Genomic DNA, 24,750 nt, shown 5'->3' with positions numbered 1-24,750 from the left:
AGGCGCCCCTCAAAGTTTCTTTTTAAAAAAATTAGTACCTTGTGTTTTTTTCGAGCAATTTTAAGTTTTTAGAAAAATTGAGTGGAAAATACAGAGTTCCCATATACCCTCTCATTTCCTCCAGTTTCATCTAGTATTAGTATCTTTCATTAGTATGGTATGTTTGTTATGTTTGATGTGCCAATATAAATGTTAATATTAACTAAATTCCACAGTTTACAGTGGGTTTATTTTTTGTGTGGGTTGTGACAAATGTGTGTATGTATCCACCATTACAGGATCATACAGGATAGTTTCACTGCCCTAAAAGTGTCCTGTGCTCCACCTATTCATCTCTCTTTCCCATGAACTCCTGTTAATCACTCATCTTTTTACTGTCTCCCTAATTTTGCCTTTTTCAGAATGTCAGCTTTGAAATCATATAGTATGTAGCCTTTTAGAATGGCTTCTTTCCATTTAGCAAAATTTCCTCTATGTAAGTTTCTTTGCATGACTTAATAGCTTGTTTTTTTTTTTATTGAGTAATGTTTTGTTGTATTGATGTATCATAGTTTATTCACCTATTGAAGAACATGTGGTTGCTACAACTTTTGGCAATTGTGAATAAAGCTACTATAAACTATTTGTGTAGCTTTTTGCATGGACGTAAGTTTTCAACTCATTTTGGTAAATTGCCTTTTAAACTTTTGTATTATACACACACATTTTTATATAGTTGTAAAGCTTATTTTTATCTAATTGTGATAAGCATTTTATCTTGTTCTTTAATTTTAAGATACCATAAATAAACTGTTCATACATTTCTAAATGTTATTTAATATTCTAATAAAAAAACACAAGAATGGTTAATTGCTTTTTTTTCTCCCCAAAATAAATACCTTTGTGCATATGGATTTTCCTGTTTTTGTATTGCTTTAGTATCAGATTCAAAGAGAAATTTGAAAGAGTAGGATTTTAGGTCAAGGAGTCATGGCTGTTTTTTAGATAATTCTTGGTATATAACTAGGTCTGCAGGTCTTGTTCTATGTAGATTTGAGGTTTACTGCAGTTTATATTGCTATCTAAACAAGAGTAATACCAGGTTATGTTTAATTCTAAGGTCTAACTGTTTAGCTTTTAAGCTTCTCAATGGTTTCCCTTAAGAAAGTGGTGATACTGTGGTTTTTTTTTTTTGTTCAAAAATTAATGTTTGTTATCTGTATCTTCTGTTCTTGATTACTTTAGAACACTAAATGTGCATTTAGTGTAATTAAATAAGATTTTTTTCACAAATACTGCTTTTTATAGGTGGGGAAACAGGATTTCCTTGAGATAGCATGCTCTTGGAGATAGCCCTAAGAGTAATTAGACTCTTGAGACCTGCATTAACTTCTTTTTTTGCAAGTTTTAAATATCAATATCAATAGAATTACTGAATCAAAAAAATTTTTTTTGTAGGTTATTAAATTAGATTTTTTGGAGCTGCATTTCAAATATAGAAATTTAAAGTTAGGAAAATAGAGAGGCACCTGAGTGGTTCATTCGGTTAAGTGTGTGACTCTTGATATCGGCTCAGGTCGTGATCTCACACTTGTGAGATCAAGCCCTGTCTTGGGCTCCTTGCTGAGCGCAGAGCCTGCTTGGGATTCTCTCTCTCCATCTCTCTCTACCCTGCCCCCATGTGTGCTTTCTCTTTCTTTCAAAATAACTAAATAAACTTAAAATCAGGAAAATATATTTCTAGTTAAACCTTGCACCCTATTTTTGGCACAAAAAATTTGGTCAGAGTTACTGTGCATATTGTTGGTCTATTTTCATTTCCACTTAGAGCATCATGGCTGACTGGAAAGTGTGAAACACCTGAGTTTGAACTCTCTTTTTCCATTTGTCAGCTGTGAGGCTTTGAGTTACCTGCTCAACCTGTCTGAGCCTCAGATTCCTCAGCTGTAGATGGGAAGTATTGAATCTTTACAGTGGTTATGAAGAATAAATCAGATAAAGGATACTTGACAACATATGTTTATATTAAATAATGTATATTTATTTCTGTTTGAAATGGTGGTCTCCTTTTGTTAGATATTCAATGTCTAAATACTTGTTCTTCAGACAGATCGTTTAAGTATATTTCAGTGTGCTTTTCATAGTTGAAGTTGTATTTGTTTTTGTTTTTAAAGAGAGTACCCAAGATACTTGGGAATTTTTTTTTTTAAGCAAAGAGTATTAATAATTTGTCATATAGAAAATGTATGTTTGTTACCAGGCTTTAGGTTTTCTGCTGAATTGTTTCAAAATTAGTCCATTCCCTCTAGAGTTGGTACCTAGTTGTCTTCATGGTATTAGTTATAATAATTTCCAAGTTTACCAAATAGAAGTATGGGTCCTTAAAGAAGTCAGTGAGTGATTAGTTTTCCTATAATGCAAAAAACACGGTTTGTTATACTGACTTTTAAAGACAGCATTACTCCAACACTTTTCCATATTCATACTTGGAATTTAAGATTTGGTCAGTGTCTTATTAGAGTTTTCAGGTGTCAAATTCACTTAAATTTTTTTTTTTTTTATCCTATTCAGTGGTGGAAGTAAATGTTAGAATATTATCACTACTTGATTTTAATGTGTTATTCCCTTATGGGCACTCCTTGATGAGTTTTATTACTTTGTTTTATTTACAAATTGTATTTAATTTGTCATGTCAGCCAATAAAGCTCCAATTCTGTCATTTCTTGTTTTAGAGAAAACAAAACAACCCTTTATCCCCCTGCCTAGGGAGTTTGTATTTTCCTCCCTCTCTTACTGTTTTTGTTTAAAGTGTGTCTGGAAGAATTCCAGAACCTAAAAGAATAAAATACTATATTAGGTGAATTCTCCAGCCAGCAGAAACCATCTTATCTCAAATTGCTAGTTATGCTGGTTTCTCCTTTTTTCCCGCCATCACCTTTTGAGGGTGGATAAACTCTGCTACTCAAAACTATCTGGCAGCTTCATAAGCATGCTTATTAATGGAGTGGGTACATTTAAGAGACAAGATTTTCTTCTGTGTTGAATGATGAAGCCATTTTCATGGATTTTTTTCTCTATTTAACTCTTCAGATTTATATTCCTTTTAAGAGCAAAGGAATATTTTTCTTAAAAATAAGAATAAATAGTTACATTAATTAGTAACAATAAAAAACCCATCTCAAATATATTTGGGGGTAGGTCACTTGTTTTAAAGAATAACATTTTTTGAAAGAGATTCTCTTCAAGATTTCTTGTTTAATTTTATACTGCCATAAAAATTCTTTTTTTTTTTTTGGTGGGGAAAATAACTTCCATAAAGGCTTCTTTTGGGAAGGGGCAGTAATTGAGTTGAAAGAGAAATAAATTTTGAGGGTGTACTATATGACAGACACTGTTAGAGATACATGTGGTGAACAGGACAGACCAGGTTTAACACTTTTGGAACTGATGGTTTAGTGGGGCAAGATAGATAATAAAAAAGGGAACAAGTAAAAATATGATTTGAGAGTGGGAAGTGCTATGAAGGAAATTAAACAGTGTAAAGTGCTATCAGTGACTGGTATAGAGGATGGGGTAATGCTGTGTTAGGTAAGAATGGTCATGTAAGAGTTTTTACAAAAGGTGACTCTAGGGATCAGGTCTTTTTCCAGGTCCTGATGATGATCAAGATTGGTATAGACAAGGATTAAAAGAGTAAGTGAACCGATGAGTGAGCTTTATGAGTTAAATTGGAGAGATTGACAGGGGCAAAATCATGAAGGACCTTGTGGAGATTATGGAAAAGATTTTGGTTTTCCTTTGCACAAGGAATAAAATGTACTGGAAGGATTTTAGTGGGATAATTGGTATGATTTTTCTGTTTGAAAGAGCACTTTGGCCATTGTATAGAGGACTGTAGGTATAAGACAGGGAGACCCATTAGGGGATTATCAAAAGTATGCTTTTTTTTTTCAAATTAAATTTTATTTTCTTAAGTTTATTTATTTTGAGAGTGAGTGAGCGTGAGTGGGAAAGGGCCAGAGAGAAAGGAAGAGAGAGAATTCCAAGCAGGCTCTGTGCTGTCAGCACAGAGACCAGTGCGGGGCTTGAACTCATGAACCCTGAGATCATGACCTGAGCTGAAATCAGGAGTCGGATACTTAATGAACTGAGCCACCTGGGTGCCCCTATCCAAAGTATTCTTGGTCAGAGAATACTGGATAACCTGGCTTAAGAAGTGTGACAGAGAGGAAAGGAAAAGAAATGGAAATAATTTGAGAGGTATTTTGGAGGTAAAATCTATACCATTTGCTAATGGATTGGATATGGTGATTTGAGATAAGGGAGGAATATCTTTAGCAATAATGTTGTGTAATACTATCCTCTAAGGCAAGTAAATCTATAGTATTAGCAAGTTGATTGTTGAATCAGCAAGTTGAAGAGTATAACTTAGAAAGGTAAAGCCTTAAATCATTAAGCAGGAAAATATAAGGTTAATAAACAGTGGTTTGGTTTATTTAATTCAGTGGCCAACTGACAGGCTAGGAATCACTAGAAAACTTGTAGGGCATTCATACTTTGCCAGAAAGTGTACCTTTGGGACAAATAACCTGTCTGGAACTAAAAAGCCTTGGAGAGTCTTATAAAATAATAAATGTCAGGTTTAAGGGAATGACCATGAATGCCATTAAGTGATTTTCTTTAGAGATAGAGCTCTTTATTCCAAGGTAAATGTTTTTAAAGTGGAACAGCCCTTAGGTGAAAGTAGGTATGGTATATAACATAATGATAGGTAAAGATGAGCTTTAATAGATTAAGATGGTCTTTTTGAGAATTGAAACATTCTAATACCAAGAATTTGAACTCATTGGGGGTCAGTTGTGAGATCTGGATCTGATTTTTGCTACTTACTTCCGTTGTTAGATCTCTACCTCTGAGGCTTAGGTCCCCCAGCCATAAGATAGGCACCTACTAGAAGAAAGCATTTAGTAATTCGAGGTTCTGAATGGAATGTACAAAAGTAAGGTTAATATGATAGCAGCCTTCTTTATCTCAAGACCACCAAGTTTTGTTTTATTTTCCTTATGAAAAGTAGGGAATTGAAGGGTTTAGTTGTGTTACTTTCTTATTCAGGGAGATTGTAGCAATTCTTTCTTTCCTTTTTTTTTTTTTTTAAATATTTATTGTCAAGTTAGCTAACATACATTGTATACAGTGTGCTCTTGGTTTCGGGGGTAGATTCCCGTGCTTTATTGCTTACATACAACATCCAGTGCTCATCCCAACAAGTGCCCTCCTCAGTGCCCGTCACTCATTTCCATCTCTGCTCTGTCCCCCCCCCACCAACTCTCAGTTTGTTCTCTGTATTTAAGAGTCTTTTATGTGTTTGCCTCCCTCTCTGTTTGAAACAATTTTTTCCCCTTACCTTCCCCCATGGTGTTCTGTTAATTTTCTCAAGTTCCACCTATGAGTGAAAACATATGATATCTCTTTCTCTGACGACTTGCTTCACTTAGCATAATACCTTCCAGTTCCATTCGTGTCATTGCAAATGGCAGGATTTCATTCTTTCTCTTTGCCAAGTAGTATTCCATTGTATATATAAACCACATCTTCTTTATCCATTCATCAGTTGATGGACATTTGGGCTCTTTCCATGATTTGGTTATTGTTGAAAGTGCTGCTATTAATATTGGGGTATAAATGGCCCTATGAATTAGCACTCCTGTATCTTTTGGATAAATTTCTAGTAGTGCAATTGCCTAGGTCATAGGATAGTTCTATTTTTAATTTTTTGAGGAACCTCCACACTTTTCCAGAGAGGCTGCACCAGTTTGTGTTCCCACCAGTAGTGCAAAAGAGATCCTCTCTGTGCATCCTTGCCACCATCTGTTGTTTCCTGAGTTAATTTTAGCCACTCTGACAGGTGTGAGGTGGTATCTCATTGTGGTTTTGATTTGTATTTCGCTGATGATGAGTGATGTTAAGCATCTTTTCTTGTGTCTGTTGGCCATCTGGATGTCTTCTTTGGAAAAGTGTCTATTCATGTATTCTTCCCACTTCTTCACTGAATTATTTTTCATGTGTTTAGTTTGATAAGTTCTTTATAGATTTTGGATACTAACCCTTTATCCGTAAGTCATTTGCAAATACCTTCTTCCATTCTGTCGGTTATCTTTTAGTTTTGTTGATTGTTTCCTTTGCAGTGCAGAAGCTTTTTATCTTGAGGGGGTCCCAATAGTTAATTTTTGCTTTTATTTCTCCTGCCTTCAGAGACGGGTTGAGTAAGAAGTTGCTGCGGTTGAGGTCAAAGAAGTTGTTGCCTGTTTTCTCTTCTAGGGTTTTGATGGTTTCCTGTCTCACATTTAGGTCTTTCATCCATTTTGAGTTTGTTTTTGTGTATGGTGTAAGAAAGTGGTCCAGTTTCATTCTTCTGCATGTTGCTGTCCAGTTCTTCCAGCACCATTTGCTGAAGAGACTGTCTTTATTCCATTGGATACTCTTTCCTGCTTTGTCAAAGATTAGTTGGGCATGTATTTGTAGGTCCAGTTCTGGGTTCTCTGTTCTATTCCATTGGTCTATGTGTCTGTTTTGTGCCAATACCGTACTGTCTTGATGATTACAGCTTTGTAGTAGAGGCTAAAGCCTGGGATTGTGATGCCTCTGCTTTAGTTTTCTTTTTCAACATTACTTTGGCTATTCGGGGTCTTTTGTGGTTCCATATAAATTTTACAATTGTTTGTTGTAGCTTTGAGAAGAATGCTGGTGCAATTTTGGTTGGGATGAATGTGTAGATTGCTTTGGGTAGTATTGACATTTTAACTATATTTGTTCTCCCAATCTATGAGCATGGAATGTTTTTCCATTTCTTTGTGTCTTCAGTTTCTTTCATAAGTTTTCTATAGTTTTCAGCATACAGATCTTCTACATCTTTGGTTAGGTTTATTCCTAGGTATTTTATGGTTCTTGGTGCAATTGTAAATCGGCTCAATTTCTTGATTTCTCTTTCTGTTGCTTTATTGTTGATGTATAGAAATGCAGCTGATTTCTGTACATTGATTTTGTATCCTGTGACTTTGCTGAATTCACGTATCAGTTCTAGCAGCTTTTTGGTGGAGTCTTATGGGTTTTCCATGTAGAGTATCATGTCATCTGCGAAAAGTGAAAGTTTGACTTCTTTGCCAATTTGGATACCCTTTATTTCATTCTGTTGTCTGCTGAGGCTAGGACTTCCAACACTATGTTAAACAACAGTGGTGAGAGTGCATTCCTGCCGTGTTCCTGTCATGTTCCTGATCTTGGGGAAAACTCTGGTTTTCCACACTGAGGATGATATTGGCTATGGGCTTTTCATGGGCTTTTTATGATATATGTTCCTTCTATCCCGATTTTCTTGAGGGTTTTTATTAAGAAAGGATGCTGTATGTTGTCAGATGCTTTTTCTGCACCTGTTGATAGGATCATATGGTTCTTATCCTTTATTCTATTAATGTGATGTATCACATGGATTGATTTGCAAGTATTGAACCAGCCCTGCAGCCCAGGAATGAATCCCACTTGATCATGGTGAATAATTCTTTTAATATACTGTTGAGTTCGATTTGCAAGTATCTTGTTGAGAATTTTTTCATCCATGTTCCTGAGTGATATTGGCCTGTAATTGTCCTTTTTAGTGGGTTCTCTGGTTTGGGAATCACTGTAATGCTGGCTTCATAGAATGAGTCTGGAAGCTTTCCTTCCGTTTCTGTTTTTTGGAACAGCTTGAGAAGATAGAGATTTAACTCTGCTTTAAATGTCTGGTAGAATTCCCCTGGGAAGTCATCCCAGGACTTTTATTTGTTGGGAGATTTTTGATAACTGATTGAATTTCTTTGTTGGTTATGGGTCTTTTCAAATTTTCTATTTCTTCCTGTTTGAGTTTTGGTAGTGTGTGGGCGTCTAGGAATTTGTCCATTTCTTCCAGGTTGTCCAGTTTGTTGGCATGCTTTTTCATAGTATTCTCTAATAATTGTATTTCTGTGGTGTTGGTTGTGATCGCTCCTCTTTCATTCGTGATTTCATCTATTTGGGTTCTCTTTTCTTTTTGAGAATTCTGGCTAGGGGTTTATCAGTTTTGTTTATTTTTCCAAAAAACCAGCTCTTAAATTCATTGATCCGTTCTGCTGTTTTTTTTTTTTTTTAATTCTATATTGTTTATTTCTGCTCTAATCTTTATTATTTCTCTTCTTCTGCTGGCTTTGGGGTTTCTTTGCTGTTGTGCTTCTAGTTCCTTTAGGTGTATGGTTAGATTTTGTGTTTGAGATTTTTCTTGTTTCTTGAGATAGGCCTGGATGGCAATGTATTTTCCCCTTAAGACTGCCTTTGGACTGTCATGTTTTCATTTTCATTTGCTTTCGTATATTTTTAAATTTCTTCTTTAATTGCCTGGTTCTTTTTCTGAAGAAATGTTCTTTAACCTCCATGCATTTGGGGGTTTTCCAAATTTTTTCTTGTGGTTGATTTTAAGTTTCATAGCATTGTGATCTGAAAATATGCATGGTATGATCTCAATTCTTTTATATTTATTGAGGGCTATTTTGTAACCCAGTATATGATCTATCTTGGAGGATGTTCCATGTACACTTGAGAAGAGTGTGTATTCTGCTTTTGGGTGAATAGTTCTTAATATATCTGTCAAATCCATCTGGTCCAGTGTATCATTCAAGGCCATTATTTCTTTATTGATTTTCTACCTAGATGATCTGTCCATTGTTGTAAGTGGAGTATTAAGGTCCCCTGCAATTACAGTATTCTTATCAATAAGACTGCTTATGTTTGTGATTAATTGATTTATATATTTGGGTGCCTCCAAGTTGGGGGTGTAAACATTTGTGATTGTTGGCTTATCTTGATGGATAGACCCTGTAATTATGATATAATGCCCTTTTTCATCTCTTGTTACAGTCTTTAGTTTAAAATCTAGTTTGTCTAAGTATGGCTACTCCAGCTTTGTTTTGACTTCCAGTAGCATGATAATGGTTCTCCATCTTCTCACTTTCAATCTGAAGGTGTTTTCAGGTCTAAAATGAGTCTCTCATAGATAGCATATAGATGGATCTTGTTTTTTTTTTTATCCATTCTGATACCCTGTATCTTTTGATTGCAGCATTTAGTTCATTTACATTCAGCATTATTGAAAGATATGGATTTAGAGTCATTGTGTTATCTGTAGGTTTAATGCTTGTGGTGATGTCTCTGGTCCCTTGTGGTCTTTGTAGCATTCCACTCACAGAGTCCCCATTAGGATCTCTTGCAGGGCTGGTTTAGTGGTCATGAACTCCTTAATTTTTTGTCTAGGAACCTTTATCTCTCCGTCTATACTGAATAACAGCTTTGCGGAATAAAGGATTCTTGGCTGCATATTTTTCCTATTCAGCACATTGAATATTTCCTGCCCCTCCCTTCTGGCCTGCCAAGTTTCAGTGGACAGGTCTGCTACTACCCTTATGTGTCTACTCTTGTAGATTAAGGGCTGTTTGTGTCTGCCTGCTTTCAGAATTACCTTTTTATCTTTGTATTTTGCCAATTTCACTATGAAATGCCTTGGAGAAGACTTATTCTTGTTAAATCTGAAGGGAGTTCTTTGTGCCTCCTGGATATGGATGTCTGCCTCCTTCCCCAAATTAGAGACGTTCTCAGCTATAATTGTGTTCAAATAAACCTTTTGCCCCCTTTTCTTGCTCTTCTTTTGGAATTCTTATGATATGGATATTACTACGTTTCATTGAATCACTTCGTTCTCTAATTCTCCCCTTGTGGTGTGGTATTTTCTTATCTCGGCTTCATCGTTTTCCATAATTTTATCTTCTATTTCACTTATTCTCCCCTCTGCTTTCTCCATCCTTGATGTCACTGCGTCTGGTTTATTTTGAACCTCATTTACAGCATTTCTGAATTCATTGTGACTATTCCTTAGTTCCTTGATCTCTGCAGCAGTAGATTCTCTGCTGTCTTCTACACTTTTTTCAAGCCCAGCTATTAATCTTATGACTATTAATCTAAAATCTCTAGCTGTCATTTCTTCCTCTCTTGTCATTTCTTCCTAGAATTTCTTTTGAGGAGAATTCTTCCATTTTTTCATTTTGGGTAGTTTTCTGTACCTTATGTGTTTTAAAAACTTGCTATGTGTCCTACACCTGGAAGCACTATTATATTAAAATGGGGTCATACACTATCCAGGACCTGGTCCTTTAGGAGGTGTTTTTGGAGTGTGTTACGTGCTGTCTGTTGTTGTGACTCTGGGTGCTTTATCTTCCTACTTGTAGTGGTGGTTTGGGCCTTCCACCAGGTAAGCTTTGATTTGTTCATCGAAGTAGCCCTGGAAAAAATTTAAAAAAAAGAAAAAGGGGGGTATGGTAGAAGAAGGCTATCCCATACAAAAAGAGAAATGACGGGTAGGGAAAAAGAAAACAAACAAACAAAAAAATTGACCAGGCAGAGAATCAGAGAAACTATACAGCTTAATCCAGAGAGAGAGAGAGAGAGAGAGAGAGAGAGAGAGAGAGAGGAAAATAAAGAAGGAGATACAGAAGAGGTGTAAAAAGAATAGATTAAAAATGTCTGCTTAAACAACTCAATAACCTTAGTAACCAGAATAGAGAGGGGAAGGAATAAGCAGAAGAAAAGGAAGAAGGAAAAAGATACATATTATTTTATATGTATATATAAAATAAGAATTGCAAGAATCAAATCAGAAAATGCAAAAATGCTGGACTGGTATCTGATGGTGCCTTGGAACTGGTGGCAGTGCTGGTCTGGAGGAGGGTCTGTCTGGTCTGGTCATTGTCAATCTTGCTCAGGTAGACATGCAGTTACCAGGCCCAGAGGGGTGTGGTTTGGTGTAGGTGGTCCCGCCTCCACTGTGGGCCCCTCATCCGTTCCCTGAAGCCCCACCTTGTTGGTGATGGGGAGAAAAATGGCGATATCCCAGTCTCTTTCCCCCTGGACCGGGTGTCCCAAACCACTCTGTTCAGGCCATCCTCACTGTGCTGGGCAAGTGTGCTCCACAGTCTCCTGCACCTCCAAAGTGCTTGGCTGGGATTCAAACCCTGATATCTTAAAGGATCCCGCTCCAAGTGCCCTGGTTCCGGGGAAGTGCCACTCCAGAAGCCAACAAAGGGCCTCTGGCTCCTCACAGTGCTAGGCGGGCATGAGTGAGCAGGTTTGTTGAACGTCTTAAAGGATCCTGCTCTGCGCCCCAGTTCTGGGGTAGCACTACTCTGCTCAGCTGGTAAGGGGCCTCTGGCTGGCAGGAACCTGCAGAGTCTTTTGTTCTTGGAATGGCTTTTTGCCTTCTTCCCACAGCATTCAAGGGAGAGGATTGTTGTCTCTGACTGTGCCTCTGAGCTGGCTACGGAGACTGGGGCTGGCTCCCCTCCTCCCCAGGTGCGTGCACAGGGTGGCTCCAGTCTGGAGAAAGCCCTGCCACCCTAGAATGAGGTAGAAATTGGTTCCTTCTTTTTTTTCTGTTCCCAGGTCTGTGGTTTTTCTCTTGTCCAAATACAGTCCTACGTTTCCACAGCCTCCCTTTCTCTTCCTTTTGTCTTTCCACCGAGGGGAAACCTCCCGTCTGTGCCTGTGCCACCCGTTTTATCTCTCCTAGTTTGCAATCACACACCTATAGCCTGCCTAGTTGTCCCATGGGTCCCTGGAGATGTTTCTGTCACTGTAGCCCAGATTCCTGGAATTCCCAGTCTTCTGGCCTTAATACTGCTGTGTTTGAGGGATGAGGGAACTTTGGGTCCCCCTACTTCTCCACCATGTTGACTCCTCCCCTAGAGATTATAGCAATTCTAAAGGCATTTGCAAAGTACAGCTCTTAGAGAATCATTAAAAAATACTGCTTGTGAAAAGAGATTTATGACAGCCCCAAATTTGTCAAGTGGCATTGGCAGGCAATAGCTCAAATTCTGTGAAACATCTAACTCAGATATCCACATACTGTTATTGGTAGGTGTTATTTTGAATTGTTAAAACTAAAAATTGATCATTTTTGGTGATTTCTATCTGTATAAAGGTCTGGCTTAAGAGAGCTGTATGTGATGAATAGGCTATACTATGTACAAAAGTTATATATATAAAATAATGTAACTTTTTTTATTACATTAAAAATGTGACCTTTGGAGTTGTCATTTCATGATCAGTCTTTTAATTGTTTCAGACTCAGGTTATAGGACAGTTTATGTAAAATATGGAAAGGTGGGGTGCCTGGGTGGCTCGTTTGAGTGTCAGACTCTTGACCTTGGCTCAGGTCGTGATCCCAAGGTCATGGGATTGAGCCCCGTGTCGCGTTTTACACTTGAGTGTTGAGCTTGCTTGAGATTCTCTCTCTCTCTCTCTCTCTCTCTCTCTCTCTCTCTCTCTCTCCCCCCTCCCTCCCTCCCTCCCTCCCTCCCCTCCCCTCCCTCTTTCTCTCTCCTTCTGCCCGTCTCCCCTGCTTGTAAGTGCGTGCGCTTCTCTCTAAAAAAGAAAAAAATGCAGAAAGGAATGCTTAATTTTCTTTTATGTTCTGAATACTTGGAAAATTTTATTTTTTTAATGTTTACTTATTTTTGAGGGAGAGAAAGAGAGAGAGCATGAGCAGAGGAGGGGCAGAGAGAGAGGGAGACACAGATCCAAAGCAGGCTTCAGGCACTGAGCTGCCAGCACAGAACCCAGTGTGGGGCCCGAACCCACGAACTGTGAGATCATGACCTGAGCCAGACACTTAACCTACTGAGCCACCCAGGCACCCCTGAATACTTGGAAAATCTTAAAAGGTACCTATACTTAATGATTTTGGTAGTAAAAACTATATTTAGTGCTTGTGACTATTTTCATTTTTTATTAATTTTTAGAATTATTAAATTTATATTGGAACAGATTCACGAAGTACAAAATTCTGATCTTAGAGAAAAAGTTTTAAGTCTTTCACTATTATGATGTTTGCTATGGTTTTTTTCATATATGACTTATGTGAACATTTCCTTCTCTTCCTGTTTTACTGAGTGTTTTTATCATGAAAAGGTGTTGAATCTTGTCAAGTGTTTTTTCTGCATCAGTTGTGATGCTTATGTTTTTTTCCTTCATTTTATTAATGTGATGTATTACATTGATGGATTTATCTGTATTGAACTAGTCTTTCATTCTAGGAGTAAGTCCAGTTGTCATGGTGTTTATTTTATGAAGGCCATGCAGCAGAAGATCTATAAGATATTTGGTGGGACAGACCTAAGATTTTCTTCCTCCTCCCTGCTCCTGCCACTCTACTCTCCCTTCTCCTTTCCCTTCCTTCCCCTTCCCTTTTCCCTTCCTTCCCCTTCTTCCCTTTTTCCTTTCTTTTCCTTTCCTTTTCCTTTCCTTTTCCTTTCCTTTTCCTTTCCTTTTCCTTTCCTTTCCTTTCTTTTTTTCTTTTTTCTCTTTTCTTTTCTGTTTATTTATTTATTTTGCGAGAGAGTGCTGGTGAGCGAGGGGAAGGGCAGAAAGAGAGGGAGACAGAAGAGAATCCCAAGCAGACTTCGTACTGTCAGTGCAGAGCCGGACGCAAGACTCAAACTCACAAACCGCGAGATCATGATCTAAGCTGAAATCAGAGAGCTTAGTCAACTGTGCCCCTGGAAAACTTATTTCTTATTATTTGCTTTTTTTTTTTTTTCTGAGTTGTGGATTACAAAACAATTCTAACTTAATAGAACATTCCATTTATATTCTCATAAATGAGCAATACTCCTCCATGTATAGCTCCCACTTATGAGAAGTTTAGTGTGGTCATATTTCAAGGCTACTTTGCAGTAAACTTTATTTTACTTGCTACAATTTGTGAATAAAGATTCTGATTCTGTAGTTTACTTGCCATGTGAGCCAAATGACTTTAGGGTTCGAGTTTTTATCTTTTTTTCCCCCCAATCTTAATCTTTTGGGTATAGAAAGAACATGGATATTGTGCAGGCCAGAAAGACCTGGATATAAATTCCATCTGCTCCTCTTGACTAATGGTCTTGAATAAATTAACTAATCTCCAGGTCTCAGTTTCCACATCTATAAAATGAGAGATAAAATATCCCAGGGGGCTATATATTAGGGTTATGTGAGATACCACATGTAAGTTCTCTGGTATGGAATTTAACTTTGTTGAATTGTTGATCTGCAGTAAATGTTAGCTTCCTCTTCCCTGAAACAAAATGAAATGGTGGGTGTGAAATAGCTTTGTGAAGTGTACATAAATAAACAGAAATCATTAACATTGTTTTCTCTTTCAGAATTTGGCATTAATAGCATAGTTTATAATCTCAATATTATTAATATGCTTGCTTAGGTCTTTATGTGATAGGAACGTGCTAAGTTTTGGTGATCCTTAAAGATTTGTATTTGTTCTTGCTCCAGAACTTTGAAAGCCCTTAGAGAAATCCTGAAGCAAACTCAAATGATTTGTTAAACGTATAGTTGGCTAATTTTTAGTCCAGTTTGAATTCTAGGACTGATTCTTAGTTTTAGTACCCATATATATGAAAACCAGATCCACATTTTACCTTCTTTTTATAATATCCAGGCCCTTCCACTTTGCCCTACTCCTCCTTTTCCCCAGTAAGAACTTTGAATCTCATGGGATTTATAGCATAACACATACCCTCGCTTTATCATGTTTTAGTGTTTCTAGTTGGATTGGCTGTGATAATGACCTTATTAGTATATATAACTACATGTCTAAATTAAGTTTTGCATGTGAGTTAAGAGGGTCAAGGACTTGAAATAATTTAACACCTAGGAAATGTACTACAGTCTAGTTTAGAGAGATAGTGATGATTTCTGGAAGTGCTTTTACACAGAGAACATTTAAATATTATTTATCATATATTCATTAAACATTCATGTGCATAATACTTTCTGGGAACTCAAGGAATGTAAAAGGAGTATGCTCTCTCTGGTCCTGAGTTTCTTGCCTTCCAGAGTAGTCTAGTTAGAATTCAAAACAACTCAAATACTGAAATGTCAGACGTTTAAGCAATTTATATGCAAAATATTACCAATAATATGTGCTATAAAAGTCACAGACTTTGTCCTGTGTCATACAAAGTATGGTGAATTTTTGTTTCTTTACCTGAAAAGTAGAAACACAAAAAATATACCCTGTAGGGTCATTGTGATGTTTAAATGAGATTAGATATGTAAGACCCAGCTGTATTCTTTCTGCAGATAGGTATGTTTTTCATTGAAAAAGTAATGGTATATTGTAAAATAGTATATTTGAAACAGTAATGGCATATTGTAAAAAAAAAAAAAAATGCAGACAGAACAAAATGATTTGTTAAACAAATAGTTGGCCGATTTTTAGTCCAATTTGAATTCTCACTTGAGACCGTAAGTTCTTCTCTGTGTACCAAGCACAGTTTTGAGTATTTTCCAATAATTACTCTGTGTACATATACAGTTATAGTTTTATAACTTCTGGGAACATTATCTGCATTGTCTTGTATACTGCTTTTTTTATTTACAAATAGATTTTGGCAATCTTTCCTAGATATTATATACATTGTTTTATTTTTCTTAATGATTGCTTAGCATTCTTTTGTTTGAGTGTATAATAACATAACCTGTGTCTTCCTCCAGCACTCATTTAATGTGTTTATTTAAAATATGTTAATTCATAACTTTCCTCTCCTTAGAGTCAACTCAGTATCCAGAAAATCCATCCTCCCAAGAAGAAGGGACAGAAAGAAACATCTCTTTGTAAGAAAGGCTTGATTGTCCCATGAACCAGACAGCAGAAAACCGATTGGGGTGCAGCAGGACTCCAGAGCCAGATATAAGGCTCAGAAAAGGGCACCAACTTGATGGTACAAGGAAAAGTGATAATGACAACCACCAAGGAAATTTGGAGCCTATTTTAGAGGCATCTGTTCTTTCTTCGTATCATAAAAAAGTAAGTTAAAGGGGGAAGGATGGTAAGTAAAACAAAGTTTATGGGAATGTGGTTGGAAGGAGGATATTAAAAAAAATGTATGGGACATTGCTGGAGAGAGGATGGGGCTTTGAAAAGGAATCTTGAGCATATTTGTTTTTGTTTTTGTTCAAGATGATTTGAAGTCCCATTTTTAAATTGGCTAGGTATTCTTTGATTTTACAATCCTTTTCTGCTGACACTTAAAATCATACTTTATCTGCTTTATTTTGTTTGAGAAGGGAAATGGGTTTTTGTAGTTACTATTTAGTCTTTATAATTCAACTTTATTTTATTATTTATTTTTTAATTTTTAAAAATGTTTTATTTATTTTTGAGAGAAAGAGAGCAAGCAGATGAGGGGTAGAGAGAGAGAGGGAGACACAGAATCTGAAGCAGGCTCTAAGCCCTGAGCTGTCAGCACAGAGCCCTATGTGGGGCTTGAACCCATGACCGTGAGAGCATGACCTGAGCCGAAGTTGGTTGCTTAACCGACTGAGCCACCCAGACACCCATAAACTGTATTTTAGTTACGACATTATCATTTATAATTTTGGAGAAATTCTAACTCTGTGCTGGAACTGCTTCTCCAAATATGGTTTATCTCCAGTGCATACCTTGGGAGTCATTAGAATTCTGGGAACAGAAGGTAGGTTTTAATCTTTCCTTTTACTTCCCAGAGAAAAGAGCAACTTTTAAATTATTTAAGCACATCTACCTAGAGAGCAAAGGCATAAGTGTTTGTGAACAGCATCAGAAAGTCCTTATTATAGGGGGACCTGGCTAGCTCAGTTGGTTGACCATCTGATTTCAGCTCAGGTCACGATCTCACAGTTTGTGAGTTTGAGCCCTGCATTGGGCTCTCTGCTCTCAGTGCAGAGCCTGCTTCCAATCCTCTGTCTCCCTTTCTCTCTGTCCTTCCCCTGCTCATGCTCTCTCTCCCTCAAGAATAAATAACTATTAAAAAATATAGTACAATATTTGTATACTATAAGCCCTTATTATAGATATTTAGCTATATGCTTTGTAACTTTGAATCACGTAGCATGTGTTCAGTGTTGTGGCTCTAGTACAATGTTTCTAAAACTAGGTTGTGTCCATTAGTGGTTTGTGAAATTTTGGTACTGTACGCTGTGTTTAAAATATTAAGCAGCAAAATAGAACAAAGAGGTGCATATATGTAGTAATGTTCATTTAAACTATGTTATTTGATGAAATTGTTTAGTTTTATATAGATATGTATACAGATATGAAAAATACATACATGTGAGTTGTAGCTAAAAACATTTTGAAAGCCTCTACTCCAAATTGCATCTGTACCGTCCTAAGACATACATTGGTTGTGTGGGTAATAGTGGTGTTGGTTTGAACTCCAAAGGGTTGTCTTGTCCTTTCAGGTCTTTTATAAGAATTTCATCAGAGCATTGTAACAGTATAGGTACAGAATAGGAAATTTAAAGTATTTCTTCTGTTCTTGGTAACACTTTCTTTATAAGTCAGCTTTATCTTCTTGGCTAGGTTGTACTATGGTGAAGGATTATTTGCATGCATGTGGGTGTATATACCCATACATACACAGGACAGATTAGTAGGATTAAAAAAAAAAACTGTTTGCCTACACTACATATGATACAATTTGGCTTTTAAGCCAGCATTATTATTTTTTTTAAAAAAGTTGACCAGATAATCTGGGTCAAGAACTTGTATCAACACTTAAGACCTTGCCTTCTTGCTGCCATTTTACTGTAATAAGTACTAGCAACTAAGACTTCCCTATCCAAGCTGAGCCAGCTGTTTTCCTCATTTGCTGCTAAGGCCTCAGCAATGTTACTAAGCTTGGATGAGTGACTGGGCTTATCTTTTTTTTTTTTTTTTTCTTTTTATTATAGTGAGCACAACATGAAATCTACCCTCTTAACACATTTTTTAAGTGTATGGTACATTATTGCTAACTATATGCACATTGGGTCTCTAGAACTTTTTCATCTTACATGACTGAAACTCTATAGCCATTGAATAGCAACTCCCCATTTTTCTCTGCCCTTGCTAGCCCTTGACAACCACTATTCTGCTTTCTGCTTTTATGAGTTTGACCACTTTAGACACCTTGTATAAGTGGAATCATACAGTATCTTGCTTTCTATTACTGGCTTATTTCATTTAGCATCATATCCTCAAAGTTTGTGCATGTTGTAACATGTGATGAGGCTTCTTTCTTTTTTTTTTTTTTAAATGTTTTTATTTATTTTTGAGACAGAGACAGAGCATGAGCAGGGGAGGGGCAGAGAGAGGGGCAGATACAGAATCTGAAGCAGGCTCCAGGCTCTGAGCTGTCAGCATAGAGCCTGATGCAGGGCTCAAACTCACAGAGTATGAGATCATGACCTGAGCTGAAGTCGGATGCTCAACCAACTGAGCCACCCAGGTGCCCCGAGGCTTCTTTCTTAAGGCTAAATAATATTCCATTGTAGGTATATACCACATTGCTTTTATCTATCCATCCACTGATTGACATTTAGGTTTTTTTCCATGTCTTGGCTATTGTGAATAATGCTACCAATAATGTTTTCAGTTCTTTTGCGTAAATACCCAGAAGTAGGATTACTGGGTCATAAGAGTTCTATTTTTACTTTTTTTTGAGGAACTTCCATACTGTTTTCCATAGGAGCTGCATCATTTTACATTCCTGTCAATAGAGCACAAAGGGTCTAATTTTTCCATATCCTCGCCAACACCTACTATTTTCTTTTTTGATAATGGCTATCATAACAGATGTGATGTGGAACATCATTGTAGTTTTGTGATAGGTTTCTTTGATGTTAGTGATGTTGAGCATCCTTTTCATATACCAGTATGTGTCTTTGAAGAAATGTCTGTTCACATACTTTGCCCATTTTTTTAAGCCAGTATAAAGTGATTGAGGCCCCCTACCCCCTGTTGAGTTACATGTATTTTAGATATTAACTCCTTATCAGATATATGGTTTGCAGGTATTTTCTCCTATTCTGTAGGTTATCTTTTCATTCTGTTGATTTTTCTGTTGTTGCCGTGTAGTAGCTTTTTAGTGTGACATTCTCCAAATTGTCTAATTTTTGCTTTTATTATTTGTGCTTTTGGTGTCATACCCAAGAAATCATTGCCAAGACCAATATTATGAAACTATTTCTCTATATTTTCTTCAAGGAAATTTGTAGTTTCAGGTCTTACATTTAAGTTTTTTTTGAGTTAAGTCATTTTGAATTGTTTTTTTTTATGTTATGTAAGATAAGGGTCCGGTTTTACTCTTTTGCATGTAGGTAATCCAGTTTTCCAGCACCATTTATTGAAGAGATTGTATAGTCTCTTTCCTATTATATAGTGTTGCTGTTCTTGCTGAAGATCATTTGACTACATATGCATGAATCTATTTCTGGGCTCTTGATTCTGTTCTGTTGGTTTATATATATGTCTGTCTTTATGCCAGTACCGTACTATTTTGATTACTGTACTTTTGTAGTATGTTTTGAAGGAAGTGGGATATTTCCAGCTTTGCTCTTTCTCAAGACTGTTTTGACTTTTGAGGCCCTTTGTCATCCCATATGAATTTCAGGACTTTTTTTTTTTTTAATGATTGAGATTATCTTAAAGAAAGTGGAAATGTAATAAACAGAATTGGAAGAGGGTTGACTAGTTTACTGAACACAGGGTCAGAAGACCTATCATTTAGCCTTATAAAATAGGCAAGTTATTTAATTTCCCTGGATTTATTTTTTGTCATATATAATAGGATAATAGTTGATGCCTGTTTTCATTTCCAGTTGTGATAGGATTCTACATTTTTATCAAGTTTTCGATATTAAGAAATATTCTCAAGGGTTTCTAGAATGTACACATTGAACTATTCCTTTTTTTTTTTTTTTTTTTTTAAGATTTTATGTTTAATCTCTACACCCAATGTGGGTGGGACTCAAACTTACAACTCCAAGATCAAGAGTTACAGGCTCTACCAACTGAGCTAGCCAGGTGCCCCACATCGAACTATTCTGGAATATACCCATAACTAATTTAAAGAACTGATGGTGATAAGTAGTACCTCTGGCAGTTTCTAAAAGTGATTATGTAACTGAATGCTTAGTAAAGGCTGGTTGAAAGTGAGGGAAGAGGAAAGGAGGAAGTATGTATAGGGCATTTCGAATAATAGGAGTAGTGTGTTCAACACCTTGAATCTGAAAAAATCTTGGCATATTTCAGAAGTGTGGTCAGTGGATAATGGGGAGGATGGTAAGAGATGAGGAAAAAATGTAGTAGGACCTTTGTAGACCATGATATGGAGAAAGTACATTGGAGGCTATTGGAAAGTTTTAAGCAAGGGAGTGATAGAATCTTATTTATGTTCTGAAAAGATCACTTTTTGGCTCTGATGTGAAGACAGATTTTGGGGGCTGTTGGTGGGGAGAGAAACTTGGGGATGAGTCAGAAGGCTGCTACAGAAATTCATGAGAGTAGCTTATTCTGGGTTGATGGTGATTGTTGGTTGGCAGGAAGTGGATACATTTGAACTATGCCTTGGGAATAGAGTTGACAGTTTGCTGGTAGATTGGATTTGATGGGTTAAGGGAGAAGAGAAGGAAATGACAAGAATGAGTCTGGGGTATGATGTGAATATTTAGATTGCTGGGGTAAGAATCTGTATTTTGAGATGGGAAGAACTAGAGGATAAGTTTAGAGGTGAAGTAGGTATAAATGGGAGGATCAAGTTTGCTTTTGGCTGTGTTAAATATGAAACGCAGGGACTCATTCAGTTGAGCATCTGACTCTTGATTTCGGCTCAGGTCACGATCTCACCTGCTTTGGGCTCCGTGCTGGAGCCTGCTTGGGATTCTCTCTCTCCCTCTCTCTCTGCCCCTCCTCTGCTCATATTCTCTTTCTCTCAAAATAAATAAACTTACAAAAAAATAGGAAATGCATGTGAGACATCTTACTGGCTGTGTCTAGAAGATAGTTGGGTAGGAGTGTGGCATTCCTAAGAGTGGCCTGGGCTTGAAGTAATTATTTAGGAAGTAGCTGCAGTGTAGCTGATATTTAAAACTGTTGAAATGGTTAAGGTTACTTAAGAGTCCTAAGATCTAGCTTGAAGAACACCAGCATTCACAGGGCATTTCAAAGAGAGAAAGCAAGTAGAGGAAGGAAGCTAAAGACAACAAGCCTATAAGGTAGGAGGAAACTCAGGAAAGTGTAATATCACAAAAATTAAGAAAAGTGTTTCAAGAAGGAGGGAAGGGAGCAGTGATTGGTTTATTTCTACTGCTGCTAAAGAAATCGTGGACAAAAAGGATAGGCTAGTGACCACTGGTTCCAGCAACATGGTGGTCATTGGTGAACTTAAGAGCTGTTTTGGTGGAGGAGTGGGAACAGAAGCCAGACCTTGGAGTAGGTCAGATTGTGAATAGCAGGTGATGAGTATTCAATGGCATGTGTACTAAGCAGTCCTTTCTCTGTCATGTAAAAAAACATGTGAGCTTTTTTTCCAAGTGTGTTTCCTGTGTGCTGAAATTATTTTAAACTTTCTGGTTTCCCATATAGAATAATAATAAAATTACATAAAGCCTTTAATTTTTTGCTTATTCCTTTTATAAATGAGTACATTTTAGTCTGCTGATGGCAAACTTGTAGATACAAGTATTTATTTTTTGGTGTTTTTTTTGACTATAAAAGGAATACTAAGACTAATTTGGAGGACACAGGCCTACTATATTCCAACTCTCTAGATTTGTGAACACTTTTTCCTGGATTCTGTGTACTTGGTAGTTATACTATGCTTATCTTTGTGGTATTTATTTTTTAATTTTTTAGATATTTATTTTGGGGAGAGCACAGGCCAAGGAGGGGCAGAGAGAGGGGGTCAGAGGATCCAAAGTGGGCTTTGCACTGATAGGCTGAGAGCAGCGAGCCTGATGTGGGGTTCAAACTCGTAAACTGAGATCATGACCTGAGCTGAAGTTGGACGCTCAACCAACTGAGCCATCTTTGTGGTATTTAAATATTGAAATGTGAATTGAGAATTTTAAAACAATTGTCTTCAGTGCAGACAGATGTTCTGATAATTTTTTTTATCTCTGAAAACATTCATAATATGTATATTGAATAATGTTAAAGAAAAGCAAAAGATTCTGTGTGTGTGTGTGTGTGTGTGTGTGCGTGTGTGTGTGTAGAGAAAGGGAGGGAGAGGGAACAACTTATAACGTCCTATACACTGAAATTCAGAGTTATGTAAGTATTTTAATGTTTGTGTACTCAAAAAAGTACATCCCTGTGTTAGTCTGCTTTTGCTGCAGAAACTAAATACTCCAGAAGTTCAGTGATTTTACAACAATACAAACATACATGAGGGCAGTAGGTAAAATGTTACTAGTCTGTGTTGCCAGTCTGTTGCAGGTCAGCTCTGTGAATCCATTCTGGGACCAGGTTGAAGGAGGCTGGTTGGCACATGTTCTTGTGGCAGATTGCAAAAGTCCCAGAGAACAAACCAAATTGCATTTGCATTCAAAGTTCCTGCTCATATATGATGTGTGTTACGTTTACTTATGTTCTGTTGGCCAAAGCAGTCATGTAGCTAGGTCCAATGACAATGGGGTGGGATTATATTCCTCTGAGGGGAAGGAGTAAGTGAATAATTGAGAACTTTAATATATGATCTGCGACAGTTTCTAAAGGAAAAAGGCATTCCCTATCCCAGTATCTTTATATAGGTTATCATACTTCATATAGTAAGTTTTCAGTGTTGCGCCACATGTTGGAGATAATTTTCTTGTACCACAGAATATTGGAATGACAATTGGAAGATCTAGGTTCTTCTATTTATCGAACTCCTAATTATGACTTTGCAGAATTTTTCAGTGCATCAGTTTCTTTGGAAAAGAGCAAAATAACATTGTGTATATCTTCTGTATGCATGTTATATGAATAATGTGAAGATTTGTGAAAATTCTTTTAGTTTTTAGATTTGATGCTTGCTTTGCTATACCACTTTGTTGCCCTAAATTCAAATAATGAGCATTGGGTTAAAAAAAACAAAAAAAACTTAGTTGTGTAAATATCCAGAGGTTTCTTCAGATGATGTAAACGAGTGTGTACAGTTGAACTGACTATGATATGTTGAGCCTCTTTGATAAGTTGAGCCTTTGTGTGTTATAGATGAGAAAACTGAGATGGTGTAAGCCCAAGTGACCATTCCAGTGGTTTACAATTTGGGGCAGTTGTGACTCCCAGGAAATATTTTGCAGTGTCTGGAGTCATTTTTGGTTGTTAAAACTAGCGAATTTATGCTACTAGCATCTTGTGGGTAGAGGCCAGGGATGCTACTAAACATCCTACAATGCATAGACAGCCTCCACAGCAAAGAATTACCTAGCCAAGTACGTAAGTACCAAGGTTGAGAAACCTAACCTATGTTCTGGCTACGTTGGTAGCACATTGTTGCATTAGCATATCTAGAAATATTATAGTTTTATTAATGGAAGTACTGTAGGAATACATTTTTCAGATCCAGGTCTGTTTTTTTGCAAACCTCCAAGAGATTTTCATCAAATCGTAATCCATGTGAATGATCCATCTTAAGTTGTGCTGTGTACAGCCTAGAGGGTAGAATATGGTGGCCCTGTCTGGACCAGCTGCCTTTCTAAATGCTAGGAACATGGTGATGGGTCAGAGCCACAATTTTTTCCTGCATGGTGCCAGTGCAGAGGTAGGGAAGACATGGGCAATAAATCCATGAAACACATAAATGAATAAGATAATTACAAACAGTGATAAGTGCTACAAGGAGAAAAGTATGCTAAGGTAATGAGGTGAGGTGATTTAAAAGAATTAATTTTTATTAAGATTTTATTTTTTTAGAGTAGTTTTTAGGTTCACAGAAAAATTGAGGGGAAAATATAGAGATTTCCTGCCGTCTCCCTGCCTGCACATATACATAGCTTCCCTCACTGTCACCATCCCCAACCAGAGTGCTACCTTTGTTAAAGTTGATGAGCCTATATTGACAAACTGTAATTACCCAAGGTTTACTCTTGACATTGTATATATTATGGATTTGGACAAATGTATAATGATATGTATATATCCATCATTATGATATACAGAATAGTTTCAGTGCCCTAAAAATCCTCTGTGCTCTACCTATTCCCTCTACCACCCCCAGCAATTCTTTAGATATAGTTAAGGAAAGCATGTTTGAAGTGAAGCCTGAATGATAAGGAACCAGCAAAGACCTTAGGGGAAGAGTATTTCCAGATAGAAGAAACAAGCTAGTACAGAGGTCCTTTCCTCCCTCTGCTTCTGCTGTTTCCTCCTATCTCCTCCTCCTTCCCTCCCCCCCCCCCCCCAGGACTGAAAGACGAGTGCAATTAGAGCATGAGGAGCAAGAAGGAAGAGTGAAATGAGGTCAGTAGGCCAGAGAGGGACCAGGATTCTATAGGTGTATAGAAAAAGCTTAGATTTTATTTTAATAAAATCCACCAGAAAGTAGGCAGCCTTTGGGGTGTTTAAACAGGGGGTAGGGATTGGTGATTTTATTTATTTGTTTATTGTTAAGAGAGAGAGAGACAGCATGAGCAGGGGAGGGACAGAGAGAGGGAGACACAGAATCCAGAGCAGGCTCCAGGCTCTGAGCTGTCAGCGCAGAGTCTGGCTTGGGGCTCGAACCCACAAATGTTAGATCACGACCTGAGCCGAAGTCAGACGCTTAATCAACTGAGCCACCCAGGTGTCCCGGGATTGATGATTTTAAAAAGATGACTCACTGTGGAGAATGAATTGTGAAAAGACAGAATGGAAGGACAGGAGCCTATAGAACATTC

At 37.1% G+C, this 24,750-nt stretch overlaps 1 protein-coding gene across 3 annotated transcripts in view; it reads left to right on the top strand.

The window, feature by feature from the left end:
* Window positions 1–24,750, top strand: part of ADIPOR2 (adiponectin receptor 2) — a 77,628-nt gene that overhangs the window by 23,438 nt on the left and 29,440 nt on the right. For 2 of the 3 annotated variants that reach the window (XM_030321362.2, XM_030321363.1), the window contains exon 2: window positions 15,639–15,895. In XM_030321362.2, the coding sequence (XP_030177222.1) occupies window positions 15,725–15,895 (171 nt within the window). In that variant the 5' untranslated portion in view covers window positions 15,639–15,724. Of the gene's footprint in view, window positions 1–12,553; window positions 12,756–15,638; window positions 15,896–24,750 lie in introns of those variants that run through there. The other variant, XM_030321364.2, reaches the window with a different exon arrangement.

This window comes from Lynx canadensis, chromosome B4 (genome assembly GCF_007474595.2).
Source record: "Lynx canadensis isolate LIC74 chromosome B4, mLynCan4.pri.v2, whole genome shotgun sequence".
Lineage (NCBI taxonomy): Eukaryota > Metazoa > Chordata > Mammalia > Carnivora > Felidae > Lynx > Lynx canadensis.
The sequence above is the reverse complement of the archived record's forward strand: the minus strand, read 5'-3'. Positions and strand labels throughout refer to the sequence as shown.